This window comes from Triticum aestivum, chromosome 5A (assembly GCF_018294505.1).
Source record: "Triticum aestivum cultivar Chinese Spring chromosome 5A, IWGSC CS RefSeq v2.1, whole genome shotgun sequence".
Lineage (NCBI taxonomy): Eukaryota > Viridiplantae > Streptophyta > Magnoliopsida > Poales > Poaceae > Triticum > Triticum aestivum.
Window position 1 is genome coordinate 685,360,704 of NC_057806.1, and position 22,173 is coordinate 685,382,876.

Consider the following 22,173-nt stretch of genomic DNA (forward strand, 5'->3'; position numbering starts at 1 on the left):
ACCAGTCCATAAATGGATTGCTGGAGCTTGCACACTTTGTTAGCTCCCTTTGGATCGACAAAACCTTCCGGCTGCATCATATACAACCCTTCTTCCAGAAATCCGTTCAAGAATGTAGTTTTTACATCCATCTGCCAAATTTAATAATTATAAAATGCGGCAATTGCTAACATGATTTGGACAGACTTAAGCATCGCTATGGGTGAGAAGGTCTCATCGTAGTCAATCCCTTGAACTTGTCAAAAACCTTTTGCGACAAGTCGAGCTTTGTAGACAGTAACATTACCGTCAGTGTCAGTCTTCTTCTTGAAGATCCATTTATTTTCTATTGCTTTTCGATCATTGGGCAAGTGAACCAAAGTCCACACTTTGTTCTCATACATGGATCCCATCTCAAATTTCATGGCTTCAAGCCATTTTGTGGAATCTAGGCTCACCATCGCTTCTTCATAGTTCGTAGGTTCATCATGATCTAGTAGCATGACTTCCAGAACAGGATTACCGTACCACTCTGGTGCGGATCTTACTCTGGTTGATCTACGAGGTTCAGTAGTATCTTGTTCTGAAGTTTCATGATCATCATCATTAGCTTCCTCACCAATTGGTGTAGGTGTCACGGAAACTGGTTTTTGTGATGTACTACTTTCCAATAAGGGAGCAGGTACAGTTACCTCATCAAGTTCTACTTTATTCCCACTCACTTCTTTCGAGAGAAACTCCTTCTCTAGAAAGTTTCCGAATTTAGCAACAAAAGTCTTGCCTTCGGATCTGTGATAGAAGGTGTATCCAATAGTTTCCTTTGGATATCCTATGAAGACACATTTCTCCGATTTGGGTTCGAGCTTATCAGGTTGAAGCTTTTTCACATAAGCATCGCAGCCCCAAACTTTCAGAAACGACAACTTTGGTTTCTTGCCAAACCACAGTTCATAAGGCGTCATCTCAACAGATTTTGATGGTGCCCTATTTAACGTGAATGCGGCCGTCTCTAAAGCATAACCCCAAAACAATAGCGGTAAATCAGTAAGAGACATCATAGATCGCACCATATCTAGTAAAGTACGATTACGACGTTCGGACACACCATTACGCTGTGGTGTTCCGGGTGGCGTGAGTTGCGAAACTATTCCGCATTGTTTCAAATGTACACCAAACTCGTAACTCAAATATTCTCCTCCATGATCAGATCGTAGGAATTTTATTTTCTTGTTACGATGATTTTCAACTTCGCTCTGAAATTCTTTGAACTTTTCAAATGTTTCAGACTTATGTTTCATTAGGTAGATATACCCATATCTGCTTGAAACATCTGTGAAGGTGAGAAAATAACGATATCCACCACGAGCCTCAACATTCATTGGACCACATACATCTGTATGTATGATTTCCAACAAATCTGTTGCTCTCTCCATAGTACCGGAGAACGGTGTTTTTGTCATCTTACCCATAAGGCACGGTTCGCAAGTACCAAGTGATTCATAATCAAGTGGTTCCAAAAGTCCATCAGTATGGAGTTTCTTCATGCGCTTTACACCGATATGACCTAAACGGCAGTGCCACAAATAAGTTGCACTATCATTATCAACTCTGCATCTTTTGGCTTCAACATTATGAATATGTGTGTCACTACTATCGAGATTTAATAAGAATAGACCATTCTTCATGGGTGCATGACCATAAAAGATTTTACTCATATAAATAGAACAACCATTATTCTCTGATTTAAATGAATAACCGTCTCGCATCAAACAAGATCCAGATATAATGTTCATGCTCAACGCTGGCACCAAATAACAATTATTTAGGTCTAATACTAATCCCGAAGGTAGATGTAGAGGTAGCGTGCCGACCGCGATCACATCGACTTTGGAACCATTTCCCACGCGCATCGTCACCTCGTCCTTAGCCAATCTTCGCTTAATCCGTAGTCCCTGTTTCGAGTTGCAAATGTTAGCAACAGAACCAGTATCAAATACCCAGGTGCTACTGCGAGCATTAGTAAGGTACACATCAATAACATGTATATCGTATATACCTTTGTTCACCTTGCCATCCTTCTTATCCGCCAAATACTTGGGGCAGTTCCGCTTCCAGTGACCAGTCTGCTTGCAGTAGAAGCACTCAGTTTCAGGCTTAGGTCCAGATTTGGGTTTCTTCTCTTGAGCAGCAACTTGCTTGCTGTTCTTTTTGAAGTTCCCCTTCTTCTTCCCTTTGCCCTTTTTCTTGAAACTAGTGGTCTTGTTGACCATCAACACTTGATGCTCCTTCTTGATTTCTACCTCCGCAGCTTTCAGCATTGCGAAGAGCTCGGGAATAGTCTTATTCATCCCTTGCATATTATAGTTCATCACGAAGCTCTTGTAGCTAGGTGGCAGTGATTGGAGAATTCTGTCAATGACGCAATCATCTGGAAGATTAACTCCCAATTGAATCAAGTGATTATTATACCCAGACATTTTGAGTATATGCTCACTGACAGAACTGTTCTCCTCCATCTTGCAGCTATAGAACTTATTGGAGACTTCATATCTCTCAATCCGGGCATTTGCTTGAAATATTAACTTCAACTCCTGGAACATCTCATATGCTCCATGACGTTCAAAACGTCGTTGAAGTCCCGATTCTAAGCCGTAAAGCATGGCACACTGAACTATCGAGTAGTCATCAGCTTTGCTCTGCCAGACGTTCATAACATCTGGTGTTGCTCCAGCAGCAGGCCTGGCACCCAGCGGTGCTTCCAGGACGTAATTCTTCTGTGCAGCAATGAGGATAATCCTCAAGTTACGGACCCAGTCCGTGTAATTGCTACCATCATCTTTCAACTTTGCTTTCTCAAGGAACGCATTAAAATTCAACGGAACAATAGCACGGGCCATCTATCTACAATCAAACATAAACAAGCAAGATACTATCAGGTACTAAGTTCATGATATATTTAAGTTCAATTAATCATATTACTAAAGAACTCCCACTTAGATAGACATCCCTCTAATCCTCTAAGTGATCACGTGATCCAAATCAACTAAACCATGTCCGATCATCACGTGAGATGGAGTAGTTTCATTGGTGATAATCACTATGTTGATCATATCTACTATATGATTCATGCTCGACCTTTCGGTCTCCGTGTTCCGAGGCCATATCTGCATATGCTTGGCTCGTCAAGTATAACCTGAGTATTCCGCGTGTGCAACTGTTTTGCACCCGTTGTATTTGAACGTAGAGCCTATCACACCCGATCATCACGTGGTGTCTCAGCACGAAGAACTTTCACAACGGTGCATACTCAGGGAGAACACTTCTTGATAATTAGTGAGAGATCATCTTAAAATGCTACCGTCAATCAAAGCAAGATAAGATGTATAAAAGATAAACATCACATGCAATCAATATAAGTGATATGATATGGCCATCATCATCTTGTGCTTGTGATCTCCATCTTTGAAGTACCGTCATGATCACCATCGTCACCGGCGCGACACCTTGATCATCATCGTAGCATCATTGTCGTCTCGCCAATCTTATGCTTCCACGACTATCGCTACCGCTTAGTGATAAAGTAAAGCATTACAGCGCAATTGCATTGCATACAATAAAGCGACAACCATATGGCTGCTGCCAGTTGCCGATAACATAGTTACAAAACATGATCATCTCATACAATAAAATTTAGCATCATGTCTTGACCATATCACATCACAACATGCCCTGCAAAAACAAGTTAGACGTCCTCTACTTTGTTGTTGCAAGTTTTACGTGGCTGCTACGGGCTTAGCAAGAACCGTTCTTACCTACGCATCAAAACCACAACGATAGTTTGTCAAGTTGGTGCTGTTTTAACCTTCGCAAGGACCGGGCATAGCCACACTTGGCTCAACTAAAGTTGGAGAAACTGACACCCGCTAGCCACCTTTGTGCAAATCACGTCGGGAGAACCGGTCTCGCGTAAGCGTGCGCGTAATGTCGGTCCGGGCCGCTTCGTCCAACAATACCGCCGAACCAAAGTATGACATGCTGGTAAGCAGTATGACTTATATCGCCCACAACTCACTTGTGTTCTACTCGTGCATATAACATCAACGCATAAAACCTAGGATCGGATGCCACTGTTGGGGAACGTAGTAATTTCAAAAAAATTCCTACGCACACGCAAGATCATGGTGATGATAGCAACGAGAGGGGAGAGTGTAATCTACGTACCCTCGTAGACCGACAGCGGAAGCGTTATGACAACGCGGTTGATGTAGTTGTACGTCTTCACGGCCCGACCGATCAAGCACCGAAACTACAGCACCTCCGAGTTCTAGCACACGTTTAGCTCGATGACGATACCCGAACTCCGATCCAGCAAAGTGTCGGGGAAGAGTTTCGTCAGCTCGACAGCGTGGTGACGATCTTGATGTTCAACTGTCGCAGGGCTTTGCCTAAGCACCACTACAATATTATCGAGGACTATGGTGGAAGGGGGCACTGCACACGGTTAAGAGAACGATCTTAGAGATCAACTTGTGTGTCTAGGGGTGCCCCCTGCCCCCGTATATAAAGGAGCCAAGGGGGGTGCGGCCGGCCCTAGGAGGAGGTGCGCAGCAGGAGTCCTACTCCTACCGGGAGTAGGACTCCCTTCCCTTTCCCTAGTTGGATTAGGACTTGGAGGGAAGGAGGAGAGGGAAGAAAGGAAAGGGGGGGCGCCGCCCCCCCTCCTTGTCCAATTCGGACTTGGGGGGGAGGGGCGTGCGGCAGCCCCTAGGCCTCCTCTCCTCTTCCTCCACTAGGCCCATTAAGGCCCATTAGGTTACCGGGGGGTTCCAGTAACCTCCCGGTACTCCAGTAAAATGCCGATTTCACCCGGAACACTTCTGATGTCCAAACATAAGCTTCCAATATATCAATCTTTATGTCTCGACCATTTCGAGACTCCTCATCATGTCCATGATCACATCCGGGACTCCGAACTAACTTCGGTACATCAAAACTCATAAACTCATAATATAACTATCATCGAAACCATAAGCGTGCGGACCCTACGGGTTCAAGAACAATGTAGACATGACTGAGACACGTCTCCGTTCAATAACCAATAGCGGAACCTGGATGCTCATATTGGCTCCCACATATTCTACGAAGATCTTTATCGGTCAGACCGCATAACAACATATGTTGTTCCCTTTGTCATCGGTATGTTACTTGCCCGAGATTCGATTGTCGGTATCTCAATACCTAGTTCAATCTCGTTACCGGCAAGTCTCTTTACTCGTTTCGTAATACATCATCTCGCAACTAACTCATTAGTTTCAATGCTTGCAAGGCTTATGTGATGTGCATTACCGAGAGGGCCCAGAGATACCTCTCCGACAATCAGAGTGAGAAATCCTAATCTCGAAATACACCAACCCAACATTTACCTTTGGAGACACCTGTAGAGCTCCTTTATAATCACCCAGTTACGTTGTGACGTTTGGTAGCACACAAAGTGTTCCTCCGGCAAACGGGAGTTGCATAATCTCATAGTCATAGGAACATGTATAAGTCATGAAGAAAGCAATAGCAACACACTAAACGATCGGGTTCTAAGCTAATGGAATGGGTCATGTCAATCACATCATTCTCCTAATAATGTGATCCTGTTAATCAAATGACAACACATGTCTATGGTTAGGAAACATAACCATCTTTGATTAATGAGCTAGTCAAGTAGAGGCATACTAGTGACGTTTAGTTTGTCTATGTATTCACACAAGTATTATGTTTCCGGATAATACAATTATAGCATGAATAATAAACATTTATCATGATATAAGGAAATAAAATAATAACATTATTATTGCCTCTAGGGCATATTTCCTTCAATAGGAACTCAGATCAAAGAATAATTGTAGAATGCAACCAAAAACATTGCAACTTCTTTATGGCGGCAACAATTATGAAAGGTGAAACTACTTTTGTAATTAAGAAGATGAGAATTAAGCACACTTGCACTATTAGTACAAAGACAACAAGGGTAAGTGCCAAGTGGCTTGCACAGAAGTATGAGTCACTGTTCAGATCTGATCTAACAACTGGCATTCAGACTTTGATTGATGCCTGAATGGAGAAGCATGGTGTGGATGTTCCCAAGTCAATGGCATATAGGGCAAAGAACCTAGCTATTGATGTTGTGCTAGGAGACCACAAGAAGCAATACCCTAGGTTGAAAGACTATGCTCAGATAGTAATGGATACAAACCCTAGGAGTGGAGTAGTAGTCACTACTGTAACTCCAATACCCACTGAAAAAATCCCCCATCTAGGTCCAAGATTCCATGCTATGTTCTATTGCATCAATGGAGCAAGGGAGGGGTTTCTCAAGGGGTGCAGACCATTCATTGGTTAGTTTGTTCACCTTGTGCATTAGTTACATATTGTTTCATCTTGAAATGCATTTGAATGTTTTAAGTACTAACTCATTTTCCTTCTTGTTTATGCAAGCCTTTTGTAAGGAATTCCAATGCTGGTGATGCTGCTACTACACCAGCAGCAAGAACTTCTCATCCAGCTCCTACAACAACACCAACAGCTGGAACAGGAGGTGTTAGGAGAAGTGCTGGGAGAGGAGCTAGGAGAGGTGCTGGGAGATGTGCTGCAGCTGCAGCTGCTGGGAGAGGTGCTGGGAGAGGTGTTGATAGCTAGAGGTGCTGCACCAGGTGCTGGGAGAGGTACATTCTCTGCCCCAAGGCAATCTGGTCCCTCCACATCTACTACTCCCTCCACATCTACTGCTGGGAGAGGTGCAGGTGGTAGACATAGTGGATGGGGGAGCTACTTCTATGCAAGTGGTAACTAGATACTTCATGTGTGTGTTCTTGCATCCTATGATACAATGTGATCTTGCTTTGGTGGTGTACTTTAAGAATCAATTCCATATATGGCTTTTGTTCATGTGGATGCATCTTATGAGTGAATGCCTGGAATGGACTATCTTCATGTGATATGTTGATGAGTACTCAATATGTTATTGGATATATTGCTGGATATATTGCTGGAGTTATTGATATGCTGGAGTTATTGATGAGTACTCATTATATTATACAAGCTTGGATGGTTCTTTTTATGATTGATATGTTGATGAGTACTGAAAATAGAGTTATTGATATGCTGGATATATTAATGAAGTTATTGATATGTTGTCTATGCTCAAAATGGTTCTTTTTATGATTGATATGTTGATGAGTACTCAAAATGGAGTTATTGATATGCTGGATATATTAATGGAGTTATTGATATGTTGTTTATGCTCAAAATGATTCTTTTTATGATTGATATGTTGATGAGTACTCAAAATAGAGTTATTGATATGCTGGATATATTAATGGAGTTACTGATATGTTCTCTATGCTCAAAATGGTTCTTTTTATGATTGATATGTTGATGAGTACTCAAAATGTAACCACCTAGGGTCTAGGGTGGCTCGGGGTCGACGAAAACACCTAAAGCCATCATTTTCGGTTTTGGTGGCTCGGGGTCGACGGAACCACCTAAAGCCATCAACTTTGGTCTAGGTTGGCTCGGGGTCGACGGAACCACCTAAAGCCATCAACTTTGTTCTAGAGTGGCTCGAGGTCGACGGAACCACCTAAAGCCATCATTTTGGGTTTTAGTGGCTCGGGGTCGACAGAACCACCTAAAGCCATCAACTTTGGTCTAGGGTGGCTCAGGGTCGACGGAACCACCTAAAGCCATCAACTAGGGTCTAGGGTGGCTCGGGGTCAACGGAACCACCTAAAGCCATCAACTTTGGTCTAGGGTGGCTCAGGGTCGACGGAACCACCTAAAGCCATCATTTTGGGTTTTTGTGGCTCGGGGTCGACGGAACCACCTAAAGCCATCAACTTTGGTCTAGGGTGGCTTGGGATCGACGGAACCACCTAAAGCCATCATTTTTGGTCTAGGGTGGCTCGGGGTCGACGAAACCACTTAAAGCCATCATTTTGGGTTTTGGTGGCTCGGGGTCGACGGAACCACCTAAAGCCATCAACTTTGGTCTAGGGTGGCTCGGGGTCGACGGAACAACCTAAAGCCATCAACTTTGGTCTAGGGTGGCTCGGGGTCGACGGAACCACCTAAAGCCATCAACTTTGGTCTAGCGTGGCTCGGGGTCGACGGAACCACCTAAAGCCATCAACTAGGGTATAGGGTGGCTCAGGGTCGACGAAACCACCTAAAGCCATCAACTTTGATCTATGGTGGCTCGGGGTCGACGGAACCACCTAAAGCCATCAACTTTGGTCTAGGGTGGCTCGGGGTCGACGGAACCACCTAAAGCCATCAACTAGGGTCTAGGCTGGCTCGGGGTCGACGAAACCACCTAAAGCCATCATTTTGGGTTTTGGTGGCTCGGTGTCGGCGGAACCACCTAAAGCCATCAACTTTGGTCTAGGGTGGCTCGGGGTCGACGGAACCACCTAAAGCCATCAACTAGGGTCTAGGGTGGCTCGGGGTCGACGAAACCACCTAAAGCCATCATTTTGGGTTTTGGTGGCTTGGGGTCGACGAAACCACCTAAAGCCATTAACTTTGGTCAAGGGTGGCTCGAGGTCGACGGAACCACCTAGAGCCATCATTTTGGGTTTTGGTGGCTCGGGGTCCACGGAACCACCTAAAGCCATCAACTTTGGTCTAGGGTGGCTCGGGGTCGACGGAACCACCTAAAGCATCACTGTAACATAACAAACTATTCCTTTTGCAAATGCATTTAAGCATTTAAGCATCACTCTAACATATGTAACTATTCCTTTTGCAAATGCATTTAAGCATTTAACCATCAGTATAACATAAGCATCAGTATGTCATCACTTTCAGTCTAACATAAGCATCACTATGTCATCATTTTCAGTCTAACATAAGCATCACTATGTCATCATTTTTAGTCTAACATTGAAAGCAAACAATACTAACTTGAGTTCAACACATTATAGGAATACACAACCATTGTTCACATTACATAGTGGAGTTCAAATGCACAATCCATCCTTTTCTCACAAAAGGATGAATAGCATAACTACTAGGTACATAAAGAGCGAGAGTTCACAATTAGTACTAGAACCATACATTACAGAACCATAATTCTAAGTTACTAGGTCATTGCACAGCCATCCTTCCCAAAAGGTCTGCAATGCCCACTAATCTCAATTCATCTTGTTCAGTTCTGCAAGATGGCCTGGATCCCCTTGATCTTCTCCTTCAGCTTCTCCTCTGCCTTCATGAGCTTAGTAATCTTAAACTCTTGCATCTGGTTCTCTTCATTATGGTTTTCCTTGAGCTTCAGCAGATCAGCAACCTGGAACTTCAACTCTAGATTCTCTTGGGTGAGCTTCTCCTCAAACTTTGTGAACTCTGAATTCTTCAACTCCAAATTCATCCTAGCCTCACTCATCAATTCCTTCTCTTTCATATTCTTCAACTTCAGGTTTTGGATGACAGTTGCTTGAGCACTTGTCAGGTTGCACAGGAGTTCATACTTCTGTTGAAGCTTCTCTGTAGCTGTATCTTTCTTTGCCATTTCTGCATTCATACCGGCCACCAATTCAGCTCTGCATTGGTGCTGATATGTGACAGCGGACTGCAGATAACTGAAATCCACAACCCTATCCTACTGAAAGTCCACAAGTTGATGCACATCTTTCACTAACTTGTCATAGTCTGCATCCAGCTTGTTCTTTTCTTCTGTCAAATGATGAGTAGTTAAAGCACTTTGAAGATTATCATTCACCCTAGCAGACTTGCTCTCTTCAACCATTGACCAAAGCTTCAGCAATGCATTCTCCATTGTTGGGGGCCACTGCTCATCAACCCACTGAACAAACCCACAATTCTGACCTTCCTGGAAAAATTAGAAGGGCAAAATTTAGTACAATACAACTACTAAGAGTACTAAGCAACAGTTAGTTCATGGCAGTACCTAATGTTGGCACTGACATTAACTGAATTTGCACAGCCATTTGCTAAGCAACAGGAGCACATTGTAAAATAAATTGATGTAATCCTGCAACGGATGATCAATATATTTACCAGGCAGCAGAGTAACACTCCATTCAACTTAGAAGTTGCTAAGCAGCCATGTGCTAAGCAACAGCAGTTGCTAAGAATTGACCATTAATATAATGGAATCCTAACAGTAATAAGCAATACAATGTGAACTACTTTGCCCAGCTAAATACACTACACTAGCCTGCAGCAACAAACTAGCTAATGAGACTACCTACTGTCAGCAGTAAGCAATAGTTACTAACTGGCTCCACTGAACTTAATATTGAGCAACACTGCATTTGGAAAGAAGTGTAAATAAATAGCATGTGCACACAACAGGATCATATATTTTAGCAGAAATGCATTCCACTGAACTTAATAATGAGCATTCCCACGATGAGCACTATAGTAGGGCACATATCTTTACCTAATAATAAAGCAAATTGGGTTTCTTTTGTCCGTCATGGCATTTTTCAAAAAAGTCCCTCTATTTCAGAGAATTTAACCCGTAGTCCTGTTTTAAGTTAAAACGAATCGTTATATTTGTATTTTATACAAAAGTCCCCGTCTTTTCTTGAAATCAACCTGCCATCCAGATTTAAGTCACACCCGAACCATTATTTTACATTTTTTGAAACCCCCCTGATGTGAATTCAACCCGCAGTCCTGCTTTAAGTTAAAACAAATCATTATATTTGTATTTTACACAAAAGTCCATATCTTTTCTTGAAATCAATCCACCGTCCGGATTTAAGTCACACCCGAACCGTTATTTTACATTTTTCGAAACCCCCTTGATGTTTTAGGTAATTGATCCACAGATCATATTTAAGTCAAACAAATGCTTTTTAAAATCATCCATATCTTTTAAACCGTAACTCCGATTTAAACATGTTATATATGAAATTTGATTAAAAAAATATGTAGAATATGAATATGAGATTATTTTACCTGTTAAGTATTTTTAAATATTATTTTGGAATATATTTGAGTCAAACCAAATGATTTTCTAAATTATCTGTATCTTTTAAACCGTAACTTCGATTTTAACATATTATATATGAAATTTTATTAGAAAAATGTGTGGAACCTAAATATCATGTTAATTTTACCTGTTAAGTACTTTTAAATATTGTTATGAAAGCAAACTTATAATTTATAGCGCAAGATTTGTTTTTTTCATATCGGCAGCGATCCGGATTGCAAATAAACACCCCACTATAACCATATACGGAAAAGAAAACATCGATAACTACACATGCATACCTCTGAAAAATATCGCGGGGGAAACAACAGATTTCCCATCGCGAGAGTGAGAGAAAGCGAGAGAGAGAGAGAGAGAGAGAGAGAGAGAGAGGAAGAGAGAGAGAGAGAGAGAGAGAGAGAGAGAGAGAGAGAGATAGAGGAGAGGGAGAGAGAGACACCTTAGGATTAACCATATTCAACACACGTTTTTTGTTGTTTTGTGTGAACACCGAGGCCATCGCCGGCGAGGGTGAGAAGGAGGATAACCGGCAACACATATATGTTGCCTCGCAAAAATAAAGGAGATGGACCTATTTTGGTCTTGAGTGATGGTTGTTGAGTTAAGAGCGTGTATTATGTTTTCTCTTCCGTTGTAACGCACGGGCTCTTTTGCTAGTGACTAACAAATTGAGCATGCACATAACTGAATCACAGGTGGCAAACAAGACTCTGCCACTTTCAATGAACACATCCAGTGCTAATCACCAAGGCAAGAAAAATATCGGCTCTCCACATGCTAAGAACCTTCTCCCAGTCATTGTTCCTTCAAATGCAACAAGCCTCTCTGATGGCTTCCCATGCTTCTCGCAGAACGCCATCAGATCTAGCTCAAGGCCCTTGTAATCTGGGTCCTCAAGTGAGAAAGGCACTTGCACAGTCAAAAGCACAGCAGGCGGACACAGCAAATCAAACGAAATCCTCACAACAAAGACCACCTACACACAAAAATCCCCAAATTTCCTAAACCTAACCCTAACCCTAGCTCCAATGGAGTAACTTACCTGGTTCAGCCCATCGATGGAGGTTTCGGAGTGCATGTACGGGAGGCTTGAGTTGTCATCACTGCTCTCGTCCTCCAGAACCATGGCTGCGGCGGCATGGTGTGGCTGCCGGCGGTGGCGGGTGCAGGCGACGGCGAGGCAGAGAGCAAGAAGAAAGGAAGAAGAAGGCGAGTGGGGTCGGGGTCGGGTCTGGCTCGGTCACACAGGCGCGACTATAACGGTGCGAGCCAGCCTCGTCCTAGTCAACGCGCAGTCAGCGCGCGGGCACGCGTGCACTGGCCAGCTTGGTGCCTGACGCGCAGGCCCAACCAGTCAGTTTTTCTGGCAATACGTATAAAACGCACTTTTAGTCTTTTTTGCAACGGCTCGCCCCAATCTTAATACTGACATGTAAAAATTACCAATCTTGATAACAATCTGATTCCAATGCTTCAATTGTGGGTACTTCTGAGCAATTTATTCCTGCCTTGCGGTTGCGGGCGGGCAGGCATGGCGTAGGCCGGCGGTGCACCGTCACTCACTCTCATTCAAATTCCTCCCCGCCGTGTATTGTCAAGGGCCCCGATCCGCCGCCGCCACCTTGCACAAGGCCTGCTTCAAAGCTGCCACGGTACGGTACGTACGTACACTCGTCATCATAGTCATCCATGAACCATGATGACATGCCTTGGGCTTAATCGTTTCTTGCGATGGTCTTGCAGATCAGTAACGGGTGCCAGTGGAGCAAGTAGGGGCATAAGATGGCCACCGGTGCACCATGGTCGCCGGCTGCCCGGTGCGGAACGGAAGCTGCGGCGGTGCGTCGATGACCGGATGGTGCTCATCACCACGTAAGAGGGCAGCCACAACCGCACGATGCCGCCGGCGGACGTGCTGCTGTCGGGGTACACGGATGAGCATACCCATGACTCCCCAGAAAGTGCTACCCATAGGCCGCCCTCGCATGTTTGTCGCCAGCCATCGCCAGCTGACCTCACCGACGACCGCCGACAGGCTCCCGAGAGCCGGCCGCAGTAAGCGCCGGCAAGAGCGTGTCCAAGTTGACGTCGGAGACGGTGGTGTACTGAATGCCATTGTCCAGCACATAACGCTCGTGCCATCGAACAAGGCCAAGTCTCAGGTACCAGTAGATGCGGTGGTCGTGGTGCAGCTACCCGTAGCAAGTGATGTCCGACTTTGAGCTTGGCAGTGTCGTTGTTAGTGTGCGGGACGAACGCACACAAAGTGCTCGAGAAAATGTTACTATTGTACGAGAGAGGGAGGAGAGTAAAAAAAAACGGTGACATGTCAGCGGTTTTCCAAACATTTCCGGTTTTGAATGAAATGTCTTCAGTTCTGAAACATGACAGACTACATATTGACCAAAAAAAGATGAGGGACTTTGCCGACTTTCGAAAACTTAAGGGACCAAAAATATACTTTAAAAATGTTTGTAGCACAGTGAAGTCTATCTTTCATAATTCTCTTTTGTCACCACTTGTTTTCTTTTTGTCATATTGTTCGCATAACCTTCTCATGTCCTCATCTAGATGAATAAAAAAGAAAGAAAACTGGACCCACACAACTGAAATTGTTCTGTTGGCCCGATAGTTGGTGCACTTCCATGAGTTTTTTTGAACAGTCTTGCGAAAGTCTAAGTTGATGCTATATCCGTGAGATCTCACATTAAAATTCGTGTAAAATTTTCATTTTGATTTTTTTCTCTCTCTTGTATGTTACGTCACTTGACTGAGATTTGGTTAAATCTCAGTCGATTGAGACCTAGCCACACCCTTCTTCTAAACATAATATAGATGTAGACGTTTGTAACATGTATGTATACTTACCCTTATAAATGCATGCGTACGCATTCTACCCTTTGAGCATCTACAAACGACTAAGTCGACATATTTTGAAATTGACGAGGTCACCTTGAGCACTTCCATAGGCTTAGGGCATGTACAATGGTTGATAAGATAGTCTTATCTTAAGTCTTGCATGTGACTTAGAGATGACAACAAAATTTGTCTACAATGGGTCATCTCTTAGCCTTATCTTTAATAAGTAGCAATTCCTAGAAATGTGGTGAGGCATATTATGCTAAGAGACCACCTCTTGTCTTCTCTTAAATAAGAGAAGACAAGCTTTTTCTTATGAGTTCTCTCTCTTCCACCTCATCATCTATCCTATGTGGCACTCCTAAGATAGCACCATTGTACATGCCATCCGAGTCTTATCTAACTAGAAATCGGCTAGCTATTAAGTAGACTAGTCGTCAACCCGTGCTTTCACGCGGGCTAGATTTTTAAAATTTTAGTGCTATATGTGAGCTTTCTTTAAATGATGGATTGTAGTACATGTATCAAAATTATTGCTCCAACAACTTTTCCACTATTTTTGACCAACCATATATAACCAAGACAGTATCGCTTATTTGGTATCTTCAATAATTTTCAGTCGAGTTTGCCACTTCAGCATTGAATATGATTGAAAATTTGAAGAATGGATGCCCACACGCAATTGTGATGAAATAAAAGAAGAATTTAATTAAGAACTCAGTTAAGCAGATAGTAATGCTAGAATGGAACTACTTAATCAATCCGAAGGAAGACCATGCAGCAAGATTATGCAGCAACCATAGACACATTATTACTCTGTTAACCATAGCAGATAGTAATGCTAGAATGGAACTACTTAATCAATCCGAAGGAACTACTTATTCCTTTTGTTACTTCTCCTAGATTCTGTCAAACACCAACGCTCCATGGCGATATGGATCATTATTACACATACCTGTCGCATGTACACATGGCACACGAAGTTGTAAATCATTATCTATGTCCAATGAACTGACAATATAGCTGGCAAGTAGTCCGACACCACGTGATAGCTAATCATTAAAAAAAGGATAATTCCAATGAACGTGGTACAAACTATGATTTTACTCCGTGCGCCATCATGATAAAAATGCACAGCTAAAATACTAAATAGCACTTTCATAAACAAAACAACCAAAGACACCAATGTGATATACTTAGCTATGCAGACAATGGTTAGAAGTCAAAGTAAAGTAACAAAATGTATAAACACCCAAAATACACTCACTCAACGTCAAAAAGAATAAACAAATATATTACTTCATTTACAATAATATCATATGCATAAAAGGAAAAAATAATATATAAAAAGTAGTTCTAAGATCACAAAAAGTAATGGTTCAACATGAAAAATGTGATATTGATCAGTTTTTCTAAAAGTGTTAGCACATTCATCCAATATGTTTATACTTCGTTTGCCATTAAAGAAATATATCAAAGGGTCGTTGGCCGAATTTTATGGATTTCTTGTACATATGGTCGATGTCGTTTGTCCATTCGGCCCACAATAATGTGCAAAAGCAAATATTTATTTGAAAAAAGTAAATTATAGAAAATTATCAAAGAGATTCGGTTTAACTTGAAAATTTTGGAAATATATTGATCCATGATCTCATATGCCGATCGGACAAAGCGGTCTGTTTGCATCAATAAATATTTGTAAAGAAAGAACAATACATTATTTTAGCATTCTTGCAGAAGTGTAGAAGCACAACATTATGCCATGTAAAAAAACAGGCTCATGTGGTCATTCCAACCCAAATTGTTGTGTACGACCAAATAGTTTCATTTAATTATGGATGTGATGCATAATCGAGGATGTGCACATACATAAAAAGAATTTCATTTCATACAAAGACATAATAATTTCAAGTTCAACCATCTATATAGATTTAGGGACAAACATCCTATTTGTCCGTCCATTATAAATTGACCTCGCCTAAAAATAGAAAAGAATAAGAGCAGCCATAAATAATGAACTATTGCACAAAATTCAGCAAAGTACGCCTTTAATTAAAAGATCATCGGAATTAAAAAATGACTCCCCTACTGTGCTTTTTGAGTTGATCATATTTAATTGGCATTAATTGGGTCATGCAAAATAAACAACTGGGTTAAATCCGGTATACAGGAACTTAAGAGCATTCAAAGTTTACATACCATGGATCTTGTTGAATCCCTCAAAAAGAAACGAATTTTGGTGTGAATAAACTAGGGATTTGAGAGAGGAGTTCACAATACAGAGAACTGGAGCAACCTCATGAGCTGCCGTCCATTCCTTTCCTTATCTCTATCTTCCTTCTTTACACTCTTGTCCTCCTGACATTTATAATTTACACATTAGTACATCATACCAAATACAAATTTACCACTAAACTCAACACTCCCCCTCAAGATGGGGCAAACACATCATATAACCCCATCTTGCTACATAAGCTAGAAAACACTTTTTCAGCGAGACCTTTGGTCAAAATATCCGCTAGTTGGTTTGAAGAGCTCACATAATGCATACATATTATTCCTTGGTCAAGTTTCTCTTTGATAAAGTGTCGGTCAATTTCTATGTGCTTTGTTCTACAATGTTGAACCGGGTTATGTGATATATCTAGCGCAGCCTTATTATCACAATACATCATCAATGGTCTTGCCTGGAATAGACCCAACTCCATCAGTATGATTTTTAGCCATAAGACTTCACATACTCCATGAGCCATAGCTCTGAATTCTGCTTCTGCAGTGGACCTTGCAACAACATTTTGTTTCTTACTACGCCAAGTAACTATGTTTCCTCCAACAAACGTACAGTATCCTGACGTAGACCTTCTATCATCTAATGAACCGGCCCAATCAGCATCAGTATAACATTCTATTTGTAAATTGCCACTTGACTTATACAATAAACCTCGACCTGGGCACCCCTTTAAATACCGAATGATTCGATTTACTGCATCCATGTGGTGAGTTTTAGGACTATGCGTAAACTGGCTCACCACGCTTACGGCAAAAACTATATCAGGACGAGTATGCGATAAATAGATCAAACGGCCAACAAGTCTCTGATATTGTTCCCGGTCAACAGGTTCCCCTGACTCACTAGTCAATCGGTGGTTTTGTTCAATTGGTGTTAATGCTGGACGACACACAAACATACCAGTTTCTGACAACAGATCTAGCACATATTTTCTTTGAGATAGATAGATACCTCTTGAGCTTCGTGAGACTTCAATTCTAAGAAAGTACCTCATTTCTCCTAGATCCTTGACTTCGAACTCGTTCCTCAAATGTTGCTTCACTCTTTCAATACCTTGATCATCATCTCCTGTAATAACAATATCATCAACATAGACAATTAATATCGTCAATTTTCCACCACATCTTTTATAAAATAAAGTATGGTCGGCATTGCTCTGGCTGAAACCCAATTTCAGCATAGCTTTTCTAAACCGACCAAACCACGCACGAGGAGATTGTTTTAGGCCATACAGTGAACGGCGGAGTTTCAGGACCTTTCCTTCAATTTGTACAATGTTGAAACCTGGTGGTATATGCATATAAATTTCCTCCTGAAGGTCTCCATGTAAGAATGCATTTTTTACATCCATCTGAAACAAATTCCATCCAAGATTAGCTGCACAAGATATCAAAGTTCTTACTGTATTCATTTTTGCTACAGGGGCAAATGTTTCCTCATAATCAACACCACGAGTCTGTGTGTAGCCTTTGGCCACCAACCGAGCTTTATACCTTTCTATTTTACCTTCAGGGTTACACTTAATGGTATAAACCCATTTGCATCCGACTGGTTCCTTGCCCTTCGGCCATTCTACCAATTGCCATGTATTATTCTTTTCTAGAGCATACATTTCCTCCAACATTGCTGCTTTCCATTTAGGATCATTCACTGCATCCTTCCAATCTTTAGGTACTGATATGGAATCCAAGGATGCAATAAAGCTCCTAAAAGAGGAAGTACACCTGTCATACGAAACAAATTTTGCAAGATCATGTTTATATCCAACACAATCCTTCAGACGTGCGGGTACATCTACTTTTCTTTTTTTCTTTCGTAAGGCAATTGGCTCATCATTTATTTGAGTACTAGAGGATGGTATATGGGTTTCAGTACCTTCAACATCACCCTCATCATGGGCCATTTCTTCACTTGTTGGTGCCTCCTCTAGTACTTGTGATTGATTCACAACTTCTTCATCAACTTCCTGAGGTACACCTTCCCCATCTTCTGTTTCCATCTCCTCTTGACCTGAAAGATTTTCATACGCTTCAGATATTAATGTATTATCACCTTCTACATTTGCATTGGTAGTTTCCTCCCCCTCATTTCATCTTCTGAGCGTATGATATCCCCAATAGGTATTATTACAGTTTCCCTATCATTGCTCTCTCCTATGATATTCTCCCCCTTGTTGCCTATACCATTGTCATTCCCTTTTAAGGAATAGAATGGTTCTTTTTCGTGAAAGGTAACATCCATACTCACAAAGAATCTCCTTTCAGTAGGCGACCAACACCGATATCCCTTTTTTGTGGAAGAATAGCCCACAAAGATACATTTGACGGCTCTTGGATCAAGTTTCCCTGCTGAACTCCTATAATCATGAACAAAACAGGTACATCCAAATATTTTTGGTGGCACAATAAATGAGTTAGAGCCATACAAACATTCAATAGGAGTCTTATGGCCCAGAACTCTAGAAGGCATACGGTTTATTAGATAGGCAGCAGTTTTGACCGCTTCTCCCCAAAGGAATTTTGGCACATTCATCATAAACATGAGAGCTCGAGCAACTTCCAGTAGATGTCTATTCTTTCTCTCTGCCACCCCATTTTGTTCTGCAGTATTCACACAAGTTGTTTGATGTATAATACCATAAGAAGACAAGAAATTACTAAATTTACCATTGATATATTCGGTACCATTATCGGAGCGTAATATTTTCACATTCATGCCAAACTGGTTACGCCCCATATTAAAAAAATCTTTGAATGCAGGGAGAACTTCATATTTATGCTTTAGGAGGTACAGCCATGTGCACCTACTAAAACCATCAATGAAGGTCACATAATATCTATCCCCTGTGAGGGCAGTTACAACTGATGGACCCCATACATCCGAATGCACCACATCAAAAGGTATCTTACTTCTCTCATTACTACTAGGATAATTGGTTCTAGTGTGTTTAGCCAGTTCACACACATCACACAAAAGCTTCTCCTTACAATAATTTTTAACTTGAGATGGAAACATGCGACCAAGGGCTTGGAATGACAGATGCCCTAGTCTATAATGCATCAGTAGAAATTCATCAGTGGTCAAGCTATTCATCATACTGAGGGCATATGGAGATGGAGACGAGGCATTGGTAAGGTAGTAGAGGCCGTCGTGCTCAATTCCAGTCCCAAGATTTCTTCTTGTCTTCAGATCCTGAAATGTACATGAGTGAGGGTCGAAGGATGCCTTGCAATTACGTGAGTTTGTAATTGAACTAACTGACAAGAGGTCCACCGGAAAATTAGGGACATGCAAGACTGGGCTTAAGGACAGAGATGGAGTACAATTAACGTTCCCATAACCCATTATTGGAGCTAAGGATCCATCAGCTATGCGTACCCTATCCCTTCCAGAACAAGGGGTATATGATGAAAAGTTCTTAGATGAGCCTGTCATGTGATTTGTGGCCCCTGAATCAATTATCCAAGATGTTAAAAAATTCTTCGTACCTTTCCCAGAATGAGCATCAGATGTAGCTTCAGCAGGGCCTTCTGAAGTATTTGCCATAAGTTTGCCTTTAAATTCTTCAAGTGCTTGGGCTGTTACAGCAGACCGTTCTCCCCCAAATAAAGTAAGATGAGCTCGATCTGGTCTTCTTGCATTACTACCGCCACTAGTGAATCTGTTAAATTGTTTCGGTTTCCATCCAGGAGGATAACCAACTATATCAAAACAACTCTTCTTCAAATGGCCTGGTTTTTTACAGTGGTCACACACCATCTTAGGCTTTCTCGTGTAGTCGAATCTAGTAGCATTTGCTTGCTCATTTCTTGAAGTACCAGGAGACTGAATTTGCTTAACTGAAGATAGTGCAGCTCTGCTATCAACATTTGTTTGTGAAGTTGTGATCTGATTGGCCAGCCGTGTTTCTTCCTCAAGTATACTTGAGATGGCTTGATCCAATGTAGGCCAATCTGCTGTGGCTTGTATGAGTTGGGAACGGAGATTGAACTCTGAGTTCAGACCATCAAGAAAAGTCTGAACCAACAATGGTTCAAACCACTCTCGAAGGAGGGGTACGTCCCTGGGATCATGTGCCTTAAATGGTCTAAAATACTCTAGGTCTCTATAGAGTTTCTTGATTTCTCCCGCAAATTCAGTCACTGTCTTCTGCTCTTGCTTGATCTGCCTCAATTCATGGAAAATCCTACTGACTTGCATCTTGTTCGATTTTCCTGAGAACTGTTTCTCAATGCTTGTCCACACCTCAGCTGCAGACTGAAACCCTTCAACTTGTTCCCTAACAGTCTTCTCCATCGACCCCAACAGCCATACCATAACTCGCTTTTGATTCTGATCCCATTGCTCTTGTGTGAAATCCGTTGGTTTTTTTTCATCGTCCTTCAAAAATTTCTGAAGTCCATGTGACTCCAGAATCAATGTGGCGTTCCGAGACCAGCTAAAAAAATCACCCGGACCAGTTAACCTGACAGGATTGGGTTCCAGGTCTTCAAAATTTCAGAAGTACTGCTTGTCTTTGTTTGTGCCTGCTCCATCAGCTGTGAAATCATACGCTGCATACTTTCACACAATTTCTCAATACCGGAATCCCTACTGGTATCTCCCATGACCACTGAACAATTAGTGTATTTCTGGAAAAAACGAACAGCTACAATCCTTCACACAGTTCAATCCTCTCTACACCGAGTTACCACAAAAGCAGGAAGATTCAATCCATCACAAGCTGTTGGACTAAAAACACTTCTACCTTATTGAGAGAAAAGGCAATACCAGCTGGTCCGTGGCAGTTCCTACTTAGTGCAGCACAGGAACACTTTAGAGTTCAGACCTGTACACCACGACGACGGCAACGGAGGGGCACAAAGGCAACGTGGAGCGGAACAGCAGGAGGATGCCGCCTGCCAGGAGGACGGCGACACAAAGGCACTGCAGCGCAGCCGGAAGATGCGGCCCCGCACGAGGACGACGGCGACCTTGGTGAAGTTTGGCTGCCACGCACAAAGGCAGACAGCCGCTTACGACCATGACGAGCAGTAAACTTAATCAGATCAAATCCGGGTCCAGGACCGATTGCTCTGATACCATGTTGAATCCCTTAAAAAGAAACAAATTTTGGTGTGAATCAACTAGGGATTTGAGAGAGGAGTTCACAATACAGAGAACTGGAGCAACCTCATGAGCTGCCTTCCATTCCTTTCCTTATCTCTATCTTCCTTCTTTACACTCTTGTCCTCCTGACATTTATAATTTACACATTAGTACATCATACCAAATACAAATTTACCACTAAACTCAACAGATCTCTTCATAATCATCCGAGTGTTGCTACACATGTGACAAATGTTGTACAATATGTATGATGCTGCTGATCAAACCGCCCATGAATAGTCCAAATTTTTGCACAGCTGTTTGATTGCCTGTTGAACAAAAACTGTAGCACCAAAGGTGGTACGTGGAATAGTTGCATAATCATTCTGTCTCTGTAAAACAAAGACACTGGCTATCCAAGATGATGATAGAATTAGTTTAGTCATATCTTCCTCCTTTCCATTTATATATAAGGTATAAGATCATATAACATGATTCTTACGATTATATGAAATGGAAATGCATGCATGCAAGGCCATATTTCTGCTTCAGGAAAGAAATAGAGACTGAACTTTATCTGCGCACAATGAGTGCTAGTTTTTGTTTTGCAGGTTCTTTTTTTGCTTGTCTATTAAAGCCATGGAAGCAGTGACTACATATAAATTTCTTTGCAGTTTCTTGGTATTACTAATCAGATCTTAATTACGTAGCCGCTAGTGCTAGCACCATACAATAGAATACGTAGACTGTACATAAATCAACTCACATATAGTAAATCAATTTAGAAAAGGAATGCCATTAAATTACCATGTAGTAAAAAATATATGAGGAAGAACTACCAAGATGTTAAATTGAGCATCATTTTTTGATGTCCCTTGTTGCTTCGAATAAATATTGCCGCAACGTCGCCTTCTTGACCTCCTGAATGCTTATACGCTCCATTAGGCAA

At 41.9% G+C, this 22,173-nt stretch overlaps 1 protein-coding gene and 1 long non-coding RNA gene across 2 annotated transcripts; both read right to left on the reverse strand.

Moving 5' to 3' along the window:
- Nucleotides 1-17,432: 17,432 nt before the first annotated feature.
- On the reverse strand, nucleotides 17,433-18,470 carry LOC123108410 (uncharacterized). The gene is made up of 3 exons (XR_006451898.1): nucleotides 18,384-18,470; nucleotides 18,012-18,146; nucleotides 17,433-17,860 (listed from the first exon to the last, which is right to left on the reverse strand). It is a non-coding gene; the product is annotated as an uncharacterized lncRNA (long non-coding RNA).
- A 438-nt stretch (nucleotides 18,471-18,908) lies between these two features.
- Nucleotides 18,909-20,483, reverse strand: LOC123108411 (uncharacterized). The gene is made up of 2 exons (XM_044530205.1): nucleotides 19,625-20,483; nucleotides 18,909-19,328 (listed from the first exon to the last, which is right to left on the reverse strand). The coding sequence occupies exons 1-2, from the start codon at nucleotides 20,451-20,453 to the stop codon at nucleotides 19,291-19,293; spliced, it is 867 nt and encodes a 288-aa protein (XP_044386140.1). The 5' UTR covers nucleotides 20,454-20,483; the 3' UTR covers nucleotides 18,909-19,290.
- Nucleotides 20,484-22,173: the final 1,690 nt, after the last annotated feature.

Coding starts and splice junctions, on each gene's coding strand:
- LOC123108411 (XM_044530205.1), bottom strand. CDS start 20,453: ATGGTATGGCTGTTGGGGTCGATGGAGAAGACTGTTAGGGAACAAGTT. Junction 19,329..19,624: donor TGATGCTCATTCTGGGAAAG/GTACGAAGAATT, acceptor TGTACATTTCAG/GATCTGAAGACAAGAAGAAA.